This window comes from Garra rufa, chromosome 10, assembly GCF_049309525.1.
Source record: "Garra rufa chromosome 10, GarRuf1.0, whole genome shotgun sequence".
NCBI classification, from domain to species: Eukaryota; Metazoa; Chordata; class Actinopteri; order Cypriniformes; family Cyprinidae; genus Garra; species Garra rufa.
The window spans coordinates 1,785,400-1,810,371 of NC_133370.1; the positions used below are offsets into that span (position 1 = coordinate 1,785,400).

At 27.8% G+C, this 24,972-nt stretch overlaps 1 protein-coding gene across 1 annotated transcript; it reads left to right on the forward strand.

Moving 5' to 3' along the window:
- The first annotated feature begins 773 nt into the window (after positions 1-773).
- On the forward strand, positions 774-22,268 carry LOC141343750 (nectin-4-like). The gene is made up of 10 exons (XM_073848385.1): positions 774-795; positions 1,727-1,894; positions 4,161-4,439; positions 6,979-7,093; positions 12,299-12,454; positions 15,959-16,099; positions 16,175-16,250; positions 19,515-19,577; positions 20,038-20,226; positions 21,987-22,268. Exons 1-10 carry the CDS (start codon positions 774-776, stop codon positions 22,263-22,265), a joined length of 1,488 nt encoding a protein of 495 aa, XP_073704486.1. The 3' UTR covers positions 22,266-22,268.
- Positions 22,269-24,972: the final 2,704 nt, after the last annotated feature.

The window sequence follows — 24,972 nt, forward strand, 5'->3', positions numbered from 1 at the left end:
GATGCTAAATTTTTAAATACAATATTTTTCATTTTCAAAATAAAACTATATTAGTATCTCAGTGATGAACACTCAATTTTTAAAATTAGTTTTTCTCCAAAAAAAAAAAATGTTGGCTGAAATAAATTGACAAGGCAACATTTCTCTCTTTTTTTTTTTTTTTAGTTTAACTGGATGTAAAATATTGATCTAAAATAACTAAAAGTGAAACTAAAATTAAAATGAATAAAACTATATAATAAAAATGAAAAAAGGCAAAATAGCTGAAACTTTAAAATTGTAATGAAAATGGAAAATATAAAAATAACATCAAAAATATTTATTAAATATAAAAATAACTAAAAATATTTATTAAATATGAATGACTACTATAATAATATCCCACTGATACTTAAATAACACTGTTGTGTTTGGGTGATTCATCCACCTTTTGTCTTTAAATCTCCTTTCACTCAAAGAAGCACAAACATACGCAAACATCATTTCCCCCCCAGCAGTTTTGTTAAATGGAAAGCGTCTCTCACGCATTGTTCTGACGGGCGTCTGTCACCTAGAGACGTTTGTCATGACGGATATTTTCAATGGTGTATTGTTCATTGACTCTTTAGTCTGACTTGACTCATATCCTGCCATATGCGTTGATGTGCAACTCTTTAATTCATGCAACAAACAAAATATTCTGTCATTGTTTACTCACCCTATTTATGCATGTCGTTTCAAACTTACTTTCTTCTGTGAAACACAAAGGAGCTTGGGCTGTTCTTTTGCATACAATGGTAGAGAATGAGGACTGGGGTTAAGCTGAAAAGCAGAATAAATGCAGCATAAAATATCATAACAGTCACTATATTTTGCGTAAAGAACAGAGACATATTTAGGATGGTATTCATTGTAAAGCTTGAGATGTAGTCACCAAGGAATGGAAAAGGGCTAAAGAAATGATGAAAATCTAAAAGAATAATTTTAATATTCTGATAACTTATGTTGCTATGCATGAAAAAAAAGCAAAACAAATATTTTATTGTCAGTTGAGATACAATTTTAATTTTTATTCATATTTTGACTTATTTGACTCATTTTAGTGTTTTTGTCATCTTTATTAGTTTTTGTCTATAAACGTTTATTTTTTTTAATTTTAGTTACTTTAGTATATAATATTAAACTAAATTAAAATGCAAATGCAACAATGTTCTGCTTTTTAAAAATATATATTTTTTGTGAATTAGTTTGATAATAATAATTTTATTTATAACGCACTTTATATTCACACAGAATTTCAAAGTGCTACAGAGTTAAAAACAAAATTAAATGTTAAGATTTAATTTAAAAGCTTTGATGCTTAGTTTTAGTAATTTATAATGTTTTCCTATTTATGTTATTTTAGTAAATTAAGTTTAAGTGAAAATGAGAAATAAACTATAGTGAAATAAAAACAGGTTTATTTTGTTTTCAAATTAAATATGGACTTTTTTCAATTTAAGTGCATTTTAAAGTGTAAAGATAAGAGCAGGAGAATAAATTTGGTTTCAGTGGAGTCACATTACATTTTACATTTACCAAACAGCAATGTGATATCACAAATACTGCTGTTTGCCTATGATTCTGTGGTTGGATATTCAAAAGAAGACCAGGAATTGAAAAAAAGAACAACCATTTGGTTTTTTTGTGTTGTTTTTTTGTGTCTCCTGCGAATTTCCCTCTAATGTCATTTTCTTCTTCATTTCAGTGTTTCCTGATTTTCTCAATCGTGTTCAGTTCGAGAGCTCTAACCCGACCATCGACTCCACGTTGTTGATTCTGAACACGAAGAAGGCCGATCAGGCCACATACACCTGCCGCATCACCACCTTTCCCTCCGGAAACTTCGAGAGACAAATCAGTCTGACTGTCTGGAGTAAGATACCCTCTTTTCACATTTCAATTGATTTCCTCAAGCTTCATTTCACATCTGTTTGCAAAAGGAAGGTCTGTTAAACCGTTTATCTGCAGTAGGGTACAAAAATCAGCACGTTTTGTATTTCTGCTAAACTAATCGGTTTAAAATAACTCTGCTTTAGTGATTACTCTCTGTCGTAGCATTTCAGGAAGTAATGCACTGTGAAATGAAAAATTATTTAAAACAAATGCATATAAAACATGTTTATATGCAATTTTATTTTGCAAAGTTTTTGCAAGTAAAAACCATTGATTACCATATATTTTATGGAGAAAAGCAGTCGATGGACATTCCCAGAATTCCTTTGTAAAACAATGTTATTATATTTAATGATGATTTTGACCATGTTTATGGCTACACTGTAAAAAATTTGCTGTAGTTCTGCAGCTGGTTTCCAGTAACTTACTGTAGATTTTTAATTTATGTTATTTACTGGCAACAGTTTGTTCAAAGTTAAATGAACATTAAACATTAACAAGTCTTTGTCTTTACAGAATAAAACTATAAAATAACAACCTACTGCAAAGCATTCTGGGAACCAGAAACCTTCATCAACCTTTTTCTGTTTTTTTCCTTCAGATTTTGGTTCCCACAATTCTTTGCATGAGGCTGTTATTTTAGTTTTATTCTGTAAAGATAAAGACTTGTTAATGTTTAATGTTCAATTAACTTTGAACAAACTGTTGCCAGTAAATAGCATAAATTTAAATCTACAGTAAGTTACTGGCAACCAGCTGCCAGTAATACTGTAATTTCTACAGATTTTGTTTACAGTGTATATAGTCTAGTTTTGCACTAGTTAAATCATTGTTGTTTTTTATGCACTGGTAAATTTTGAGATTTTGAGATGTCTTATTCACTCTAGTGGAAGGAAAAAAAATGTAAAATGCACATTTAAGTGTTTATTTCATTGCACTTTGTCTATTTGTGTCTGTAAATTTTAATTACAATCCGTATCTTTAAAAGATTTTTCTCTACTTAAGCAGCACTTACATAAACCAAAACTTAGTTTTATTCCTTTATATTCTGAAGGTTTTTACTGAGGGGTTTGATTATATGTATCATTCACTCTGATTTATACAACATTTTATTCCTAAAAACATGACGAAATTGCATATTTTTAAAGGCTCTGAGTTTTTTTTCTCCACTTCAGCAGTAGTTACAAACACCAGAACTTACAGTTTTATTCTGCTCTATATTCTGAAGGTTTTTACTGAGGGGTTTGATTATATATCATTCACACTGATTTATACAACATTTCATTCCTAAAAACATGGCGAAAATGTATATCTTTAAAGGCTTTGAGGTTTTTTTTCTCCACTTCAGAAGCTCTTGCATACACCACAACTTTAAGTTTTATTCCTTTTTATATCCTTATGGATTTTACTTAGGAGGTTATTCATATTTGCCCAGTTTTATTTTTGTGCTTTATCAATTTGCGCCTGTATATTTCAGGCTGTTTTCTCAAAGTTAGTGTTTTTCTCTACTTCGGCAGGCCTTACATAAACCAAAACTTATTTTATTGCTATCTATATTCTGAAGGTTTTTACTGAGGGGTTTGTTCATATATCATTCACACTGATTTATACAACATTTATTCCTAAAAACATGGTGTAAATATTTTTTTCTGTCTATTGACTGTATTTTCTGATTTTTGGAGTGATAAAAAGAGAAATCCAAAATCCCTTCTGTAAAAACCTTTATCTGTAATATGTCAACAAAATCAAACAAAAATGTTGTTCCTGTCTTTATCCAAAGTTCAGGAAAATGTATGAAAAATTAGTGCATCTTAAATTAGGTGTGTGTTATTTGCATATTTAAATATAATATTTTAGAAAACTTGTGTAATAAAAAAAATTGCCATAATGTACTGTGATTAATCAACTTAAGTATTCTGATATCTTTTAGCTAAAACTTTTACCCTGTTTGACTGAAATGGCTTGCCTTAAAATATAAAGTTATAAATTGCAAAATGTAGAAGCTGTTTTTAATAAACTTATTTTTGATTAATAAAAAGAACACACATTAAAACTACTAAAACTTTAACTAAAACTAAAGTAAAAACTGAAAATATAAAAATAAACTTAAAATTAAAAAAAGTTGATAAAATAAGGCAGGTTATTTTATGTATTATGTAATTGGATATTTATTTAACTTTAAAGTACTGTAGTTCTGTGTTATTATGCTTTAATAAAGTGCTTCATCTGTCTTTTTCCTTCACTAGTTTTGCCGATCTCTTCTCTGGAGCCGGTGATCTTGCAGGAAGGCCAGTCGTTTCGTGTGGCTGCCTTCTGTCGAGCGGTTGGACACCCTCCACCGCGCCTGTCCTGGGACACGGATATTCCCGGGCAGTCGCAGAACCGGACCGGAGAAGATGGAGTCGTAACCTCGCAGTTTTCCCTGCATCCGCTGCGCAGCATGAACAAACGCAGACTGGACTGTCTGGTCTGGCATCCCGCTCTGGACAGCCCACACAGAATCAGCAATGAGCTCATTGTGCACTGTGAGTTATCCTTAAACACTCAAAAACATTTATTCTGCATAACACAAAAAGAAACGTTTTGCAAAATGTTCATGCTGCTCTTTTCTTTGAGATGATATTATAGTTTGTTAATATTTGGATTCTTTTTTTTTTTTTTTTTGTTTAATATTTTCTGCTTTCATTTTGGTTACTTTTTTTTCTGTTAATTTTGATGTGCGTTTTAATGTGTATGTATAATTTCAGATTTATTTTTAGTAATTTTAGTGTATCAAGTTTAGGTTAGTTGCATGCTTGGGCATTAGTAATTTTTGATGTTGGATTTATTTCAAATAATAAGTGTTTTTATGGTTAATAATGTGATGCAGTGTTTATTGGATAGATACTATTGTAGTATTAATAATAGTTTGAATTGCGTTTTGTTTTTATTTTAATTTGTGATAAAGTTTTAGTAGTTAAGTGTTTGTCACTTTTTATTATTTTTTTAATTTGAATATACTTTTTTTTAATATGTCTGTATAGTTTTTATTTTTCTTTACAATTTTAGTTTTAGTTATTTTAGTACATCAAGTTAAACTAAATGAAAATGACAACCTAAATTAAAAAAAAATAATATTTTAATTAATTAATCTTTTTTTTAATACACTGCAAAAAAAAGCTTTTCTTTCTTTCTTGTTTCCAGCCAAAATATCTAAAAAAAATAAATAAATAAATAAATAAATAGTCTTGTTTTCAGAAAAAAGTCAATTAAGTGCGTTTTTGCTTGAAACTAGCAAAATAATCTGCCAATGGGGTAAGAAGAATCCTTCTTGATTTAAGAATGTTTAGATATTTGGCTTGAAATGAGACAAAATCTACGTGAGATTTACATGGTTTTTTTTTATAGTTTTATTTTAGTTACTTATAATATAATAATAAAAATAATAATATTATTATTATTATTATTATTAAGTGTTATTTTTAAAGTATCAACAAGATAGTGTTAATTAATGATTTAAATTAGTTTTCTTTTTTGTGTTTTTATTCATTTTTGATAAGGTTTTAGTAATTTATTTAGTTTTTTGACTTTTTTGTTAATTTTTCGATATTTTTTTTTTAAATTCCAGTTTGAGTTATTTTAGTACATCAAATTAAACTAAATTAAAAAATCTAAACGTGTCCTAAAAATGTTATTTAATAATAATATTTTACTGTATTTGTATTGTTTTACTATTTTATTATTAGTTTTTAGTTTTACTATTTTACTCTTTTAGTGTTAATTTTAGTACTTATTTTATTTTTTAATTTTAGTATTTTCTGTGATATTTTACTATTTTTTTTTTTTTTTTTGTATGTAGTATTTATTTTGTAGTATTGTAGTATTGATTTCAACTATTTTGCCTTTTAGGATTAGTATTTGTGTTTTACTATGTTTTTTAACTATTTTAGTGTTTATATTTATGTTCGTATTAGTAGTAGTACTCAGTTTATTTTACTGTTTTACTGGTTAGTTTAGTATTTAGTATTAGTATTTATTTGTTTTTACTATTTTAATATTAATATTTATTTTTAGTGCTTATTTATTGTTTCACTATTTTACTATTTTATTTTAATTTGAGTGTTTTTGTCACTTTTTATTCATTTTTTACATTTTTAATATACATTTATGTCTATATAGTTGTTTTTTTATTTCAATTTTAGTTTTAGTTATTTTAGTAGATCAAGTTAAGCTAAATGAAACTGAGAAACGCTCACTTGGGATCTAGCTAAATATAAATAAAAACAGGTTATTTTAATTAATGTTCATTTTCTTTTAAGTACACTGCAAAAATGCTTTTCATACTTAGATTTTGTCTTGTTTCCAGCCAAAATATCTAAATATTCTTAAATTATGAAGGATTTTCTAGACAGGAATTTCAGGAAAAAAGTCCAAATTAAGTGTGCTTTTGCTTGAAACAAGCAAAATGTTCTGCCAATGGGGTAAAAAAAAAAAAATCTTGTTTTTTGTTTAAAATAAGATTTTTTTTTTTTATATATATATATATATTTTTTTACCCAATTGGTAGATTATTTAGCTTGTTTCAAGTAAAAGCGCACTTAATTTTGACTTTTTTCCTGAAATTTTTACTCGTCTAGAAAATCCTTCATGATTTAAGAATCTTTTGAAATTTGGTTAGAAACAAGACAAACAATCTAAGTAAGAAAAACATTTTTTAATTTTATTTTAGTTACCGATAGTAATAATAATGAAGTGTTATTTTAGTATCAACAAGATACTACTTTAGCGTTAATTAAAAAATGTAAAAAAAAAATATTAAATAGTTTTCTCTTTTTTATGATTAATTAGGTTTTAGTCATTTTGTTTGTTTTTGACTTTTTTTTTGAAATTCCAGTTTTCATTTGTTATTTAAGTACATCAAGTTAAACTAAATGAAAATGTGACATGTTTTCTAAAAATAAGTTGCATAATAATAAATATTTTATTTCATTTAGCATACACTTTATTTCAAGTCATGAAAATGTCTTTGTTTTTAGTTTTAGTTAGTGATAATAGCCCTGATGTAACCCTGTGTTTGCTCTGCAGTTCCTCCTGATGCAGAGATTACTGATTCTGGTTCCTGGAGAATGGGACACACGGGATCAGAGCTGAGATGTGTGGTTAAAGGAAACCCTCTACCGCAAAACGTCACGTGGAGCAGGTAACCCAGTTTCACAGAGCCAGATTCTGGATGATCTGCAGTTTATTCTGACCAAAAACCACCCACTTGCACAGGACGATGCAGCCTGACTGATGTGTGAACTGACTAACCACAGTTAGCTTCGCTTTTACCTGTTGTTTTGGGGCAGATCAACATCAAAAATAGACTGAACCACAAAAATAGACTGCTATGGAAAAATAGACAGAGCAACATATGTGTGACCCTGGACCACAAAACCAGTCATAAGGTTAAATTTTACAAAACTGAGATGTATACATCATATGAAAGCTCAATAAATAAGCTTTCTATTGATGTATGGTTTGTTAGGATCAGACAATATTTGGCTGAGATACAACTATTTGAAAATCTGGAATCTGAGGATGCAAAAAAATCTAAATATTGAGAAAATCACCTTTAAAGTTGTCCAAATTAAGTTCTTAATGCATATTACTAATCAAAAATTACTTTTTGATATGTTTGCAGTAGGAATTTTACAAAAAAATCTTCATGGAACATGATCTTTACTTAATTTCCTAATGATATTTGGCATAAAAGAAAAATCTATAATTTTGACCCATACAATGTATTTTTGGCTATTGCTACAATTATACCCCAGCAACTTAAGACTGGTTTTGTGGTCCAGGGTCATATATATATATATATATGTATATATATATATATATATATATATATATATATATATACATATATATATACATATATATATATACATATACAGTTCTGATCATTAAAAATCTTATACTAGATGTGTGAATAGCTATCAAGTTTTTTTTTTTATTATTTAGTAAATTAAAATAAAATAAAGTAAAAGCAAGGTAGTGCTGTTAAAAGTAGATAGAATACAACAAGAACAGAAGCTAGTTTTTTTTTTAAGTAAATTAATAAAGAATAAGTCTAAAAGTGTTTTTTTTTTGCAATATAAAAAAAATTATAACATTTTTACAATAATTACATAAGAGCTATTGGGGGCAATATTCATTTTAAGTTCACGCAATTGCTTTTTTAGGATTAGTGCTTATTTTTTAATACATTTTACTATTTATATTTATTTTAGTGTTAGTACTAGTACTTTTTTGTTACTTTTTTTGCTATTTTAGATTAGTGTTAATTTTATCTGCGTATTTAATATTTTTAAATTATTTAGTATTTATTTGTGTATTGTAGTATGTAGTATATTGATCTCAAATATTTTGCCTTTTATGATTAGTATTTGTTTTTTACTATTTTTTTAAAGTATTTTGGTATTTATATTTATTTAAATAGTACTAGTGTATTTATTTTCCTGTTTTACTGGTTAGATTTTAGTATTTACTATTTATATTTACTGTTTTACTATTATTATTTAGTATTTTTAATATTTATTTTTACTATTTTAATGTGTTTATTTTTAGTACTTATTTATTGTTTTACTATTTTAGTATTAGTATTTGTTTCACCGTTTGCAGTTTTAGTATATATTCTAGTACTTTTATTGCTTAATTTTTTTCACTATTTTAATGCTTTATTGTTAGTGTTAAGTGTTAATTGTACTATTTTCTATTTATTATTTTACTAATAATAAATAAATTATTTATTTTAATTGTTTCCTTTTTTAGTTTTTATTATCGATCTCTGCTATTTTGTTTTTTAGGATTAGTATTTTTTTTTATTATTATTATTACTGTTTTGGTATTTATATTTATTTTAGTACTCAGTATTTTATTTTATTTTTACAGTTTTACTATTTTGATTTTAGTATTTATTTTTACTATTTTACTATTAGTGTTTAGTTTTTTTATGTTTGCTGTTTCATTTTACTATGTTACCATTTTTAGTATTCATATTTAGACTTTGTTTTAATATTTATTTTTTTACTATTTTAGTATTAGTATTTATTTTAGTACTTTTTTATTATTTTAGTATTTAGTATTTTTTAATGTTTGTTTTACCATTTTAATTGTTGTATTTTGTTAGTAGATTTTTTTTTAGTTTTAATATTTTAGTATTGTTTTAATATTTTCTTACTATTTTAGTTTTAGTGTTGATTTTACCATTTTCTATTTATTAAATTACTATTTAGTATTTTTTATTTTTTTTTTGTATGTAGTATTTTTTTGTATATTTTTAGTTGTGTATTACCCAGCCAGTCAGATCTGCGGTTGTGATTTTGGCAAATACTTTGATATTTATTTAGCGTCTAATACGCTGTTGTCTCAGTTCACCCACTCATGTGCTTTATATGCATAAACGAGTGTCGAACTGAACTGGTGACATTGCAAAATCCCTACAGAAACACAAGTTTTCCACTCCCTCTCTCTTTGTGTTTCTCTTTATTTTCCTCTTCCTTTCGTTCTCTTTAACACACAATCACAAAGGCCTCTGAACTGCAGCGATGCATATTCACATGCTCCTTTCAGGATAAAATAAAAGCTTCAGTGTCGCGTTGCAACCTGAGAGCAAAGAACCAAAAAGGGCGCTTTTCATGCACGGGACAGTACAGAAAGAGACCGAGAGGGAGAAAAGGAGCAGGATGCTAAATGATGAGGGTGGGGTGCATCGAGACACACGCAAATCCCTAAATAACCCTCCTGTCCTGTAATGATTGTTTTAACCGGTACAGAAACACAGGCTTTGCAGTGGATTAAACATGCAGCGCATCAACTGCAATTAACTCCGTTTGATGCATCCAGTGTGCATCGTCATGCATGCTTCTCCAGACGTGAAGCAGTCCTCAGATCATGTGTTGCTGCTTTATTTCGGCTGCATGTTTGCATTCCTACAGTTGCTGAAGAGTGGTTTTCATTCAGGTAGCAGGCTGCAGGAGTCACATGATACTCGGATGATAATTACAGCAAAGGTCCGAAACCTGAGATCCGTTTAATGTGGTGTTTGGCGTCGCTACAGCCGTGTGATGTTGTGTGTGTGTGTGTGTGTGTGTGTGTGTGTGTGTGTGTGTGTGTGTGTGTGTGTGTGTGTGTGTGTGTGTGTGTGTGTGTGTGTGTGTGTGTGTCGGTATCGGGGTGTGTCCTGATTCACACCTGTCTGAGGGGTTAAAGCCACCTACTGCAGATTTAACACTGATACTGATGGAGGAAGAGGGGAAAACGACTGCCATGCATATTTAAACTAGCAAATGCAGTGATTTTCCTCCCCTCTGTGTTTGTTTTGCTTTTCCAGTACAAATATCTGAGCTTTTTTACATCTATATTGAGATGCAAAATAATATGCATAAGATATTAAGTCTTGTTATCCGGAGGAAAAAAAAAAAAGTTCAAATGTCTCTTTTGCTCACCAAGGCTGAATTTGTTTGATCAAAAATATAGTAAAAAAAAAGTGAAATATATTTCAATTTAAATGAGCTGTTTTCTATGTGACTATATTATAAAATGTAATTGATTTATGTGATGCAAACTTGAATTTTCAGTGGGGTTTTTCCTTCTGCTCACCAAAGCTGCATTTATTTGATCAAAAAACTGTAAAAATCTGAAATGTTATTACAATTTAGATGGCTGTTTTCTATGTGAATAACTGTTCAAATATAATTTATTTCTGCTCTTATTGCTGCTCGAGAAACATTTCTGATTATCAGTAAAGTGACTAAATAAATTACTAATTTAGTATTAGTGTTTATATTTACTGTTTTACTATTAGTATTTAATATTTTTATATTTATTCTTACTATTTTATAATTAGTATTTATTGTTAGTACTTATTGTTTTACCATTTTAGTATAATTTTTTCCAGTATTTTACTGTTTTAGTATTTATTCTAGTACTTATTTTATTTGCTTAAATTTTTTTTACTATTTTACTACTTTATTGTTAGTGTTAATTTTAGTATTTTCTATTTATTATTTGACTATTTGTTTTTTGTAAAAAAAAAAAAAAATTACTTAGTTTTTTTTAGTTTTAGTATTGATTTCTACTATTTACTATTTTTGTATTAGTATTTGTTTTAATTTTTTTCTCATTTACTATTTAGTATTTTTAAATATTTAATTTGACTTACCATTTTTAGTATTAGTATTTAGAGGTTGTTTTGATATTTATTTTTTGCTCATTTACTATTTTAGTATTAGTATTTGGATTTTATTAATATTTAATTTTAATAGATAATAGACTATTTTGCCATTTTTAGTATTAGTATTTTAGTATTAGTATTATAGAATTTTTTTTTTTTACTAATTTAGTATTAGTATTTATTTTAGTACTTATTTTTGTTTTACTATTTTAGTATTAGTATTTGTTTTAATATTTATTTTTTTGCTCATTTACTATTTTAGTAATAGTATTTAGTATTTGATATTTAATTGGACTATTTTGCCAGTTTTAGTATTAGTATTTAGATTTTGCTTTATTTATTTTTAACTAATTTAGTATTAGTATTTATTTTAGTACTTTTTTCCCTTTCTTAGTTTTAGTATTTGTTTTAATATTTATGTTCTGCTCATTTACTATTTTAGTATTAGTATTTCGATTTTATTAATATTTAATTTTATTAGATAATACACTATTTTGCCATTTTTAGTATTAGTATTTAGAGTTTGCTTTATTTATTTTTTACTAATTTAGTATTAGTATTTATTTTAGTACTTTTTTCCCTTTCTTAGTTTTAGTATTTGTTTTAATATTTATGTTCTGCTCATTTACTATTTTAGTATTTAGTATTTTTTTTATATTTAATATTTAATTTGACTTTCACTTTTTTAGTATTAGAATTTAGTGTTTGTCTTAATATTTATTTTTTACTATTTTAATATTAGTATTTGCTTTAAAATGTATTTTTTGCTGATTTACTGTTTTTGTATTTGTTTTTTTTTCTATTACTGTTTTGTTTTTTTAATTTAGCACTTTTTTTATTGTTGTAATATTTTAGTATTGTTTTAATATTTTTTACCTTTTTAGAATTGGTGTTGATTTTAGTTTTTTTTTGTTGTTGTTGTTGTCTTGAGCAGCAAATCAGAATATTAGAATGATTTCTGAAGGATCATGTGACACTGAAGACTGGAGTAATGATGCTGAAAATCCAACTTTGATCACAGAAATAAATTACATTTTAACAGATATTCACACAGAAAACTGCTATTTTAATAGTATATACTATATATTTATTTTTAATTGTTATATTTAAGACATGCATTCAACTGTAAAGTGTAAATTTCTATGAACTGCATCCACTGAAGTCAATCTGTATGTTTGTGTTCAGGAAGGACGGTCGTCTGCCAGCCGGAGCGTTGGTTCAGGAGGACAGACTGGTGTTCGTTCGGCCTCTGAACGTCACAGATGAAGGAGTGTACGTCTGCCAGACGGCAAACAGCGCAGGAATGGCTAAAGCCGAGTTTAAAGTGGAGATTGGAAGTAGGTGTTTAATCTACTGAAGAAATAAATGACACAAGACCTGATCGTCATACTGACCGATATAATGCAACCGCATGGGGTTTCCCACAAAAACGTCTCTCAATGATGTCCTTCTATGGGAGTTTCATCATGTTAATGATCATTACAGAATGAATTCTCTAATTTATTCATGCTGTTCTGACTCATTCTAGTAAAGCCCCTATTTAAAAATTGTTTTCATTTTATACAGAAAATAAAACTGAATAAAATATATTATTTTTATATATAACTGTATTTCTTTTTTTGTTTATAAAATATTTTATTTTTATTTTTAAATAATATTTTATATTTTTATTTTATTTTATTTTATTATTTAAATTTTTTTTTTGCCAAGGTTTAATATTGGTAAATTATCTAGATTATTATTATTATTATTAGAATGCGTTCTCTAATGTATTTGTTGTTCCGACTAATTCTAGTAAAGCCCCTATTTAAGTTTCATTTTCATTTTATACAGAAAATAAAACTGAATAAAATATATTTTTATATATAACTGTATTTATTTTTGTTTATAAAATATTTTATTTTTAATTTATTTTTAATTTTTTAATGTTTTTATTATTTTGTAACTTTATTATTATTATTATTATTATTATTATTATTATTATTATTATTATTATTATTATTATTATTATTTTATTTTATTTTATTTATTATTTAAATTTTTTTTGCCAAGGTTTAATATTGGTAAATTATCTTATTATTATTATTATTATAATGCATTCTCTAATGTGTTTATGTTGTTCTGACTCATTCTAGTAAAGCCCCTATTTAAAAGTTTCATTTTATACAGAAAATAAACCTGAATAAAATATATTATTTTTATATATAACTGTAATTTTTTTTAGAAAATATTTTATTTTAAAATATTTTATATTGTTTTTATCTATTATTTTTAACTATTATTATTTTATTTTATTTTATTTATTTTTTGCTAACTGTGCCAAGGTTTAATATTGGTAAATTATCTGGATTGTTATTAGAATGCATTTTTATATATATATATATATATATATATATATATATATATATATATATATATATAACTGTTATTATTTTTATAACTGTTATTATTTTTAAAAAGTTCTTTTTTTAAGGATTTGTTTTTATTTATTTTTGCTAACTGTGCCAAGGTTTAATATTGGTAAATTATCTAGATTATTATTATTATTAGAATGCATTGTCTAGTTTATGTTGTTCTGACTAATTCTAGTAAAGCCCCTATTGAAAAGTTTCATTTTAATTTTATACAAAAAATAAAATGGAACAAAATATTATTTTTATATATGAATTAATATTTTTTTGTTATTATTTAAAAAATATGTATTTTTTTAATATAATATTTTGTTATTTAATAAGTATTATTTAAGTTTTTTTGTAATAATAATGTATTTATTTTATTTATTTTTGCTAACTGTGCCAAGGTTTATTATTGGTAAGTTATAGAATGCATTCTCTAATCTATTTAATTAAAGGCCCTGTTTAAAAGTTTCGTTTTCATTTTATGCAGAAAATAAAATAGAATAAAATATATTATTTTATATTTAAATGTAATATATATTTTTCAATTTATTTTATTATTTTTAAAATGTATTTTTTTAAATAATATTTTATATTATTTTTAACTATAATTAATTTTTTTTATAATATTTAATTTTATTTTTTGCTAACTGTGCCAAGGTTAAATATTGATAAGTTATCTAGACGAGTATTTGTATTATTTTTTTTTATCTTAAAGTGAAGTTTGGAAATGGGTATAAAAATAGCAATACTAACATCAGCTCTGTTGGCGGCAGCAGAAAATGTGCTTAAAATAACCAAGAGGGTGTTTGATTCTGGAAACATTTCAGTTTCTGTCTCATCATTTTCTCTGGATGTTTTTGTGTTGGTTGTTTCAACACAGCCCCTGTTTCTTTGACTTCCTCGTAATGATTTGCACAATCGAGTAAATTTAGATCTTAATCGCAGCCAACAGTGACTCAGAAATCAATTGAAACGCCACCGCCTTTCATTGGAAAAACTTTTCATTCGTTTACTTTTGTGATTCTGCTGCCCCCATGTGGTGATTTAATTAATTTAATTTCATTTTTAATGATAATTTAATAATTGTATTAAATTGTAATAATTTTGTTGCGTTTTCAGCATCATTACTCCAGTCTTCAGTGTCACGTGATTTTTCAGAAATCATTCCAATATGCTGCTTTGCTGCTCAAGCTATTTTTGTAAAAACCACTGCCATTCAGTAGAAATATTTTTATTTTTATTTTATTTATTTCTAATTTTATTTAATTTTATTCATCTGTAGATACTGTTTTTCCAGTGTTCACACTAAAGGTTCGACCTGGAATTGTACATGCTTCAAATTTGATTTATTTAAAATTATTTTATTTAATTTTATTTTATTATTTTTTAAATCTCATTGTAATTTATTAATTGCATTTTTTGCTCAAGCTATTTTTGTAAAAACCAATGCCATTCAGTAGAATTTGTTTTAATTTTTTAAAATAATAATTTAATAATTGTACCAAATTTTAAGAATTTATTTATCATTTATATATTAAGGAACAATATGTTAAATGTATGTAAACACAAATATTTACATATACAAGTATTTTTAAAAAATATACATGTTTATTTTATTTCAATTATAAATTAGTTTTCAGAATCCTATAGTTTTACCTACTGCCATGGTAAGGCAGCAACCTTTTACTATTTTTATTTTATTTATTAATTTATTTTTATTATTTTATTTTATTTTATTTTCATTTATAAATTAGTTTTCAGGATTCTATCTGCAGCAAACTTTTACTCTTTTTTTTTTTTTTTTCTCATTTATTTATTTATTAATTATTTTTTTTTTTTTTCATTTATAAATTAGTTTTCAGAATCCTATAATTTTACCTACTACCATTATAAGGCAGCAAACTTTTACTCTTTTTTTTTTTTTATTTTATTTATTTTTTCATTTTCATTTATTTTATTTTCATTTATAAATTAATTTTTAGAATCCTGAAAATGTTTCTTACTGCCATGGTAAGGCAGCAAACAATTAAATTTAAATTAAATTAAATAGTAAAGGTTTGCTGCCTTACCATGGCAGTAGGTAAAGTTATAGGATTTTGAAAACTAATTTATAAAATTAAATAAATAAATGTAATTTTATTTTATAAATTAGTTCTCCAAAACCTGTAACTTTACCTACTGCCATGGTAAGGCAGCAAGCTTTTACTATTTAATTTCATTAAAAATGCATATAGTATAGTATGTATATAGTATGCAAACATAAACTTTTATTTTTAATTAATCATCACGACTAGTCATATGGCAGCTCTAATTAAATGTGTATTTTGGATGCTTCTATCACTAATCTGAAAAAAAAAAAAATGCATGAAATTGCATGGAAAACACAGTTTTTTGTTGTTTATTTTGTAGATCCACATACGGCCGGATTTGCATACGCTCTGGGAAGCCCGTCAGAGACTCTTCTCATCATCATAGGAGCGTCTGTCACTGGGGTTTTGGTCGTAGTCGTCGTGATCACCATCATCTTCGTCAACTGTCACCTTAGACGCAAGAACAGGAAGCTGAAACGAGCGCTCAGCGCCAGAACGTGAGTCTGTGACTTTAACCTTACAAATGCATCTAGAAAATCTCTCAATGCATCGTGAATGTGTTTGTGTCTCAGGGAGGAGATGATCAGTCTGTCCAGACAGGTGTCCATGAGGAGACTCAACTCCATCAACGGTGATCCCAGGACAGCGGTACGACATTATTACTGTCACACAATGAATATGCATGATTAAACCGCTTATAGACATCAACCACATCTGTCAAACACACTATAGTTTACTTTAAACTAAAAGATGATCATGTTTAAGTCTTTAGGTCAAGAGTGCATTAGTGTTTAATGTAAAGTAAATATGAAGAATTGTGAATTTTTGATTAAGTGCATGGCTTCTTATATTATTTAGGCTGTTAAACATCTTTTAGGGATTTTTCTAGGCATATTTTATGTTCATGTGTCACTGCTGTAATAATTCACCATGAAATTAAATGAAAGGAATAAGAAATTATATTCTGCACAAAAAAGCATTTTGACATTATGATAGTGTTAAATTCATTGTATTTTTTATCATAATGCCCCCCCCCCCCCACCAAAAAAAATCAATGTTTGTATTGTTAGTGTAAAGTATTTATAATATTAGTTACCATTATTGTACTATTTAATTCATACCAATATGTTTTTTTAAATCTGCATAACATAATAGATTACAGTATTTTTATTTTGATGAGATTAGAATAGTAATCATCTTTGACGATTATTAAAAAAAAAACACAATTATAAATAAAAAATTCTGTAATTCCTGTCATTGAACACAAAATCAAAAGAAAAAAAATCAAATTATATTCTGCATAAAAAAAGCATTTTTGCATTTTGGCATTAATTTAGTGATGTGTGAAAAATGTCCTTGTATTTTGATAAATATAATGCAAAAAAACACACATTTTTAGTTTAAAGTATTTATAATTAGTTACCATTTTTATACTATTTAATTCATACCAATTCTTTTTTTAATCAGCATATAATAACATATTGCAGTGTTTAAATTAGAATATTAATCATCTTTGACAATGAGAATTATAACAAAAAAAAAATAATGAGATGAATGAGGCTAAATATTCTTAATTGTCATTAAAATAATTTCACAATCTAAAAAAAGTTCTAAAAATAGACTTATTTGTATTTCATATTTATGTGTCACTTCTGTAATTCCTGTCATTCAACACAAAAGAAAAAAAAATCAAATTATATTCTGCATAAAAAAGCATTTTTGCATTTTGGCATTAATTTAGTGATGTGTGAAAAATGTCCTTGTATTTTGATAAATATAATGCAAAAAACCCACACATTTTTAGTTTAAAGTATTTATAATTAGTTACCATTTTTATACTATTTAATTCATACCAATATGTTTTTTTAAATCTGCATAACATAATAGATTACAGTATTTTTATTTTGATGAGATTAGAATAGTAATCATCTTTGACGATTATTAAAAAAAAACACAATTATAAATAAAAAATTCTGTAATTCCTGTCATTGAACACAAAATCAAAAGAAAAAAAATCAAATTATATTCTGCATAAAAAAAGCATTTTTGCATTTTGGCATTAATTTAGTGATGTGTGAAAAATGTCCTTGTATTTTGATAAATATAATGCAAAAAACCCACACATTTTTAGTTTAAAGTATTTATAATTAGTTACCATTTTTATACTATTTAATTCATACCAATTCTTTTTTTAATCAGCATATAATAACATATTGCAGTGTTTAAATTAGAATATTAATCATCTTTGACAATGAGAATTATAACAAAAAAAAAATAATGAGATGAATGAGGCTAAATATTCTTAATTGTCATTAAAATAATTTCACAATCTAAAAAAAGTTCTAAAAATAGACTTATTTGTATTTCATATTTATGTGTCACTTCTGTAATTCCTGTCATTCAACACAAAAGAAAAAAAAATCAAATTATATTCTGCATAAAAAAGCATTTTTGCATTTTGGCATTAATTTAGTGATGTGTGAAAAATGTCCTTGTATTTTGATAAATATAATGCAAAAAAACACACATTTTTAGTTTAAAGTATTTATAATTAGTTACCATTTTTATACTATTTAATTCATACCAATTCTTTTTTTAATCAGCATATAATAACATACTGCAGTGTTTAAATTAGAATATTAATCATCTTTGACAATGAGAATTATAACAAAAAAAAAATAATGAGATGAATGAGGCTAAATATTCTTAATTGTCATTAAAATAATTTCACAATCTAAAAAAAGTTCTAAAAATAGACTTATTTGTATTTCATATTTATGTGTCACTTCTGTAATTCCTGTCATTCAACACAAAATCAAAAGAAGAATATAAGAAATTATATTCTGCATAAAAAGCATTTTTGCATTTTGGCATTATTTTTGTGATGGTGTGGAAAATGTCCTTGTATTTTTATAAATATAATGCCAAAAAAAAAAAAAAGTATTTATAACATTAGTTAGCATTATTGTACTATTTATTTCATACTGATTTTTTTTTTTTTTTTTTGCATTGACATTGTCATAATTTAAAAACTTGCATGTATTCTCATTGCCGTAATGGAAATAATCAGTATTTATATATTAAATGGTGTTTATTATCCTGCCTTTAATTTATGCTGATTTTATTTGTAAAAATATTTGTATTACTGTATTTTTTTTATTTTGATCCAAAACATATTTGACAATAATAATAATTATAAATAAATAAATGAAAAAAAAACTCAAAAGTAAAGTAATAAAATTGTGGATTGAAAAAATGTTCTTAGATGTCATGAAAATGTTCACAATACAAAAAAGTATAGTTAAAACTATATATAAATAATATAAAAACTTATGTCTTAAGTAGCACGGGTATATTTGTAGCAATAGCCAAAAATGCATTGTATGGGTCAAAATTATCCATTTTTCATAAGGATAATAAGTAAAGATCATGTTCCATGAGATATTTTATACATTTCTTACCGTAAAAATATATAAAAGCTTAATTCTTATTAGTAATATGCATTGCTAAGAACTTAATTTAGACAACTTTGAAGGCAATTTACTCAATATTTAGATTTTTTTACACCCTCAGATTCCAGATTTTCAAATATTATCTTATCAAACCATACGCCAATGGAAAACATATTTATTCAGCTTTGAGATGATATAAAACTCAATTTAAAAAAAAAAATGACTCTTATGACTAGTTTTGTGGTCACATATTAAGATTAAACCATAAACTATAAATGTGTTATTGTTATATTTCACCTACTTGTTCTGGTTTCACTGTAAATGTGTCTCTGTAAACATGATTCTTGTTGTTACAACCTGCAGCATTAATCTAAAGTGTTGTAATTTACTTGGAATGGATTTAAATTTCTTACTATGCTTTTAAAGTATTGTGATCTGTGTGTGTTTGTGTTGTTTGCAGCCGGAGGACAGTTCTCTGATTCAGGCGGACAGTGTAATAAAAGGCAGTGTTTTATCAGTAGCGGTGAGTTTATTTCACACATGTGACCCTGTCTCAAGTCGCCAAAAATACATAGTATGGGTCAAAATTATTGATTTTTCTTTTATGCCAAAAATCATTAGGAAATTAAGTAAAGATCATGTTCCATGAAGATTTTTTTGTAAAATTCCTACTATACATATATCAAAATGTAATTTTTGATTAGTAATATGCATTGTTAAGAACTTAATTTGGACAACTTTAAAGGTGATTTTCTCAGTATTTTGATTTTTTTTTTTTGCACCCTCAGATTCCAGATTTTCAAATATTGTCCTATTCTAACAAACTATACATCAATAGAAAGCTTATTTATTGGGTTTTCATATGATGTATACATCTCAGTTTTGTAAAATGTAACCTTATGACTGGTTTTGTGGTCCAGGGTCACACATAAGCACATGTATGTGATACCATCAGCAGCATTAACATGTCTGCATCTCTGTAGGATCGTTCAACGCTGAGCGACATGAGAGCCAGACATGTAGACGGAGAGTATGATAGTCTGGGACGTCCCGCCATCTACACGCCGTACCGACCGGAGCGAAACGGCAAGAAGCAGAGAGAGATGGAGGAGGAGAGGAACGAGCGTAGACGCAGAACTGAGTCCTACATCAAATCCAGTAATATGTCACTGGTGAGTGTGGCGGTCTACATCATGAACCCATTTTAAAGAGATAGTTCACCCAAAAATGAAAATTTGATGTGTATCTGCTAGGGCTGGGCGATATGGCCTAAAAATAAAATCCCCGATTTTTTTCACAAAAAATCCGATTTACGATTTAAATCGATTTTTTTCCCCCCCTACTTCTTTTAGCATGTAAAGAAGCCCCAGCTTTTCCACAATATATATATGGGCACCATCTATTTTGCAGTATACATTGCAACTGCGTCAGTGATCGCTTTCCACCAGGCCCCAGTCTTATCATACAGCACACAGTAAATGTTTGTAAGACAAATAAATATGAGATGGGAGGAAAATATACATTGCCATGCTTTTCTCTTGCAATTATATCGTATACAAAAATATACAATTTTGAACACAGAAATATTAAATGATTTAAATAACTGAAACGATCTGCCAGCAGGTGGTGGTAAGACACTGATTTAATTACTGAATCATTTCATTCATTTGATTCGTTTGAACGGATGGTTCGTTCAAGAATAAAGCAAGTGACTCTTAATGAATGGGGAATTGAATCATTTCACTAGATTGGTTTAAAAACGCACGTTCATTCATAAACGAAACACCGCTGTGTTTGAGTGGAGATGCTCAGCTGTGACTTGTTTCAGACTACTTTTGACGACGAAATAGAGCAAAATCAGGCAATAGTGTTATAGTCAGACAATGTAAGTCACTTAATAACTTCTTGTTTATTTAACTGTTGTAATAAATCAATATCTCGTTTACAAACTCCCTTAAAAATGATTAAAAGCTGTCACTCATCTTAGTTCGCAATCTCACAAAGCTCTATTATAATAAACGAAGCTACTGCCCACTCTCTCTACACTTGAGATACATTAGTCAACGTGCAAAACACATGGAAACCTTTGAAGCTCCACTCAGTGCAAACACTAATATGCTGGTCGGGTCAGTCGCACATGGTGCTCCTAAATATTTTTTCATAGTCGCACGTAGTAGTTTCTTTTTGCCCTTGAACGGCTGGTCGCACCATTGAGAAATTAGGTCGCACTCTAGAGCCCTGATATGCAAATAATACGCCATTGTCTTCAATCATCTCTCTACTCTGTTTATGTGATAAGTGAAATTGTATGTACTGTAATGTAACAGGCTAACTTGCTAGCAAGCAGCTAATCATGTCCCCTTAGTGACTCGCGTTATTTTACCAGAACGCGTTGTTTTCCGTTCTGTATGTATGTATGTATGTGTATGTGTGTGTGACCCTGGACCACAAAACCAGTCATAAGGTTGAATCTGACAAAACTGAGATTTATACATCATATGAAAGCTCAATAAATAAGCTTTCTATTGATGCATGGTTTATTAGGATAGGACAATATTTGGCCGAGATACATCAATTTGAAATCTGGAATCTGATGGGGCAAAAAAATCAAAATACTGAGAAAATCACCTTTAAAGTTGTCCAAATTAGGTTCTTAACAATGCATATTACATATCAAAAATTACATTTTGATATGTTTAAAGTAGGAATTTTACAAAAAATCTTCATGGAACATGAACTTTACTTAATTTCTTAATGATTTTTGGCATAAAAGAAAAATCCAAAATTTTGACCCATGCAATGTATTTTTGGCTATTGCTACAAATATACCCCAGCGACTTAAGACTGGTTTTGTGGTCCAGGGTCTACAAAATAAAGAGCAGCCGTCCTCTTTACTGTAAGCAGATCTCAGATGAGGTTGTTTCTCTTCCAGGACTCAGGGCTTCACCGTGATCAGAGTTCTCCTCCTCCGTCTCTGAGCTCGGGTCCCACCGCAGACGGCATCACTGACGGATGGAAGCGTGGCTCTCGCAGAGAGATTCACGGAGCGGAGCGAGAGAGACTTCCAGAAGGAGAAGAAGAGAGCTCAGCGGTCAACTCCTACCATCTCTCCGAAGCCACTTCAAACTACTTCCAGTGCAGCAACGGCGGACTGATGCCGAAAGCAAACCCCAACGCCATCATCATACACTCCCGCGGACAGATCATCTGATCAACTACACGTTATGAAGCCTTGTGCTGATCGGCGGTGCGTGCAGATCGATTATCTGTAAACTCTTAACAGCATCAGTTCACAAAAAATGACCAATGACTCGCCCTCATGTCAGTCAAACCTGCATGACTTTCTTTCTTCTGTGGGACATCGGTGTTCTTCAAAGCATGCCGTCGCATGATATCGCGAGTCTTTTGAAGTCATCTGTGAAAAACAGACTAGTCTAAATCAGTTTGAGTCGCTGTTCGCTGATCATCTAACATCTGCAAAGCGCTCAGATCTCATTTGCGTCACTAATGTTTGAGACACTCGGTGTCGTTGATGTCAAACCTGGATTTGTTGAATTAGTTACTGCGTTAGAGATATATGAATCAACAATGAATTGATATTTGGCTGAGACACAACTATTTGAAAATCTGAGGGTGCACAAAAATCTAAGTGTTGAGTTAAAGTTGTTCAGATGAATTTCTTAGCAATGCATATTACTAATCAAAAATACGCTTTGATATATGTGACCCTGGACCACAAAACCAGTCTTAAGTCGCTGGGGTATAATTGTAGCAATAGCCAAAAATACATTGCATGGGTCAAAATTTGAGATTTTTCTTTTATGACAAAAATCATTAGGAAATTAAGTAAAGATCATGATCCATGAAGATTTTTTGTAAAATACCTACTGTAAATATATCAAAATGTAATTTTTGATTAGTAATATGCATTGTTAAGAACCTAATCTGGACAACTTTAAAGGTGATTTTCTCAGTATTTTGATTTTTTTGCACCCTCAGATTCCTGATTTTCAAATAGATGTATCTCGGTCAAATATTGTCCTATCCTAACAAACTATGCATCAATAGAAAGCTTATTTATTGAGCTTTCATATGATGTAAAAATCTTAGTTTTGTAAAATTTTACCTTATGACTGGTTTTGTGGTCCAGGGTCACATATTTATGGTAGGAAATTTACTGAATATTTTCATGGAACATGATCTTAATATCCTAATGATTTTTGGCATAAAAGAAAAATTTGACCCATTTTTTGTAATAAATTTGTGATAAATTTGTTATTATTCTTTACAAAAAAAAATAAAAGCATTAAAAAAAACATTTGTTATATATTTATTTCAGCTATTTGGAAAGACAATCCCCCAGTTTCACAGACAAAGCTTAAACCTAGTTCCAGACTAAACTGCAATTCTGAGCCGTTTCAACTGAAAGAAACTTACACTTACTGATCCTAAAATATATCAATGCCTTTGTTTTGCCTCAAGATGCACACCAATAATGTTTATTCTAACTCACGTTTATAATGTCTTAATTGAATTATGACTTAATCCTGGTTTAGTCTAAGCCCTGTCTGTGAAACCAGGCCCATATGTCTAATTTAATTAGCTGAAGTACTACAATAACTAAAACTGAAATAGAAATAATAAAACTAGATTCAAAATAATAATAAAAATGACATTGAAACTTTGAAATTTACTGAAACAAAATAAAAAACTAAATATTAATTTAAATTAGTTCATGGTGCATTAACTAAACTTTTAATTAAAAAAAAAATAGTAAATGTTTGAATTGGCATCAAATCAATTCTATTGAAATATGTACTTATTATATAAGTAATATATATGTATATGTATATATAAATAAAATATATTCGACTATGATTATGATGGCTAAAAGAAACTCATACAGGTTTGGAATGACATGAAGGTCGAGTATATGTTTTTTTTAAATGTTTTTTTGTTTGTTTGTTGGAACTGTTCCTTCAAGCAGATGATCAGCACAAACTCTTGGATGTTATGATGAGATGATGAGTGATTCTCCATCCGTCACTGGATCTTATGAGACGCTTCAGAGAGATTCAGACAGACAGTAAAGGAGCTGTACATTATGGTAGACTCCAACAGTGACGTTTCTACTGAAGCAAGTCTTGCTGATCATAATTTGTTTGTGGTTTCGACACGCTCTACCTCTGCAGAACTCACAGTGCCAGCGCAACACAAACTCTGATGGTCAAGAGTGGCCTTTTATGCTACTTTCATGATACTTTCTCATATTATTTGGCAAATGGCATCTTTTGACGTCTATAAATTGATTTATTCCATATTAATCGGTTATAAGGCAAAATAAAAGTCTGATAAAGTAAAAATGCTAAATAATATTAGAATTTAAAACTGTTTTCTATGTGAATATCTGTTAAAGTGTCATTTATTTCTGTGATCAAAGCTGCATTTTCAGCATCGTTACTCCACATGTCACATGATCCTTCAGAAATCAATCAAATATGCTGATTTCCTGCTCAAGAAACATTTCCGATTATTATCAATTTTGAAAACAGTTGTGCTGCACAATATTTTAGTTGAAACTGTGATGCATTTTATTTTTTAGGATTCACAGATTAATAGAAAGCTCAAAAGAACAGCATTGATTTGAAATGGAAATCTTTTGTAACATTAAAAGTCTTTACTGTCACTTTTGCTCCATTTACGCCAGATAAAGTATTACATTTGTACAAAGATTTCTACAGAATGGCAGTGGTTTGCACAAGAATGTTGTGCAGCTGTTTTCATCATTGATAATGTTTCTTAAATAGCAAAAAATGATTTCTAAAGTGACTGGAGTAGTGTTGCTGAAAATTCAGCTTTGATCACAGAAATAAATGACATGTTCACAGATATTCACATAGAAAATGGCTATTTTAAAT

Excerpts from the sequence above, each read along its gene's own strand:
- LOC141343750 (XM_073848385.1), top strand. The coding sequence starts at position 774 with ATGGTAGAGAATGAGGACTGGG. Across the intron at positions 4,440-6,978 it reads CAATGAGCTCATTGTGCACT|TTCCTCCTGATGCAGAGATT; the intron begins GTGAGTTATCCT and ends TTTGCTCTGCAG. Across the intron at positions 16,251-19,514 it reads ACGGTGATCCCAGGACAGCG|CCGGAGGACAGTTCTCTGAT; the intron begins GTACGACATTAT and ends TGTTGTTTGCAG.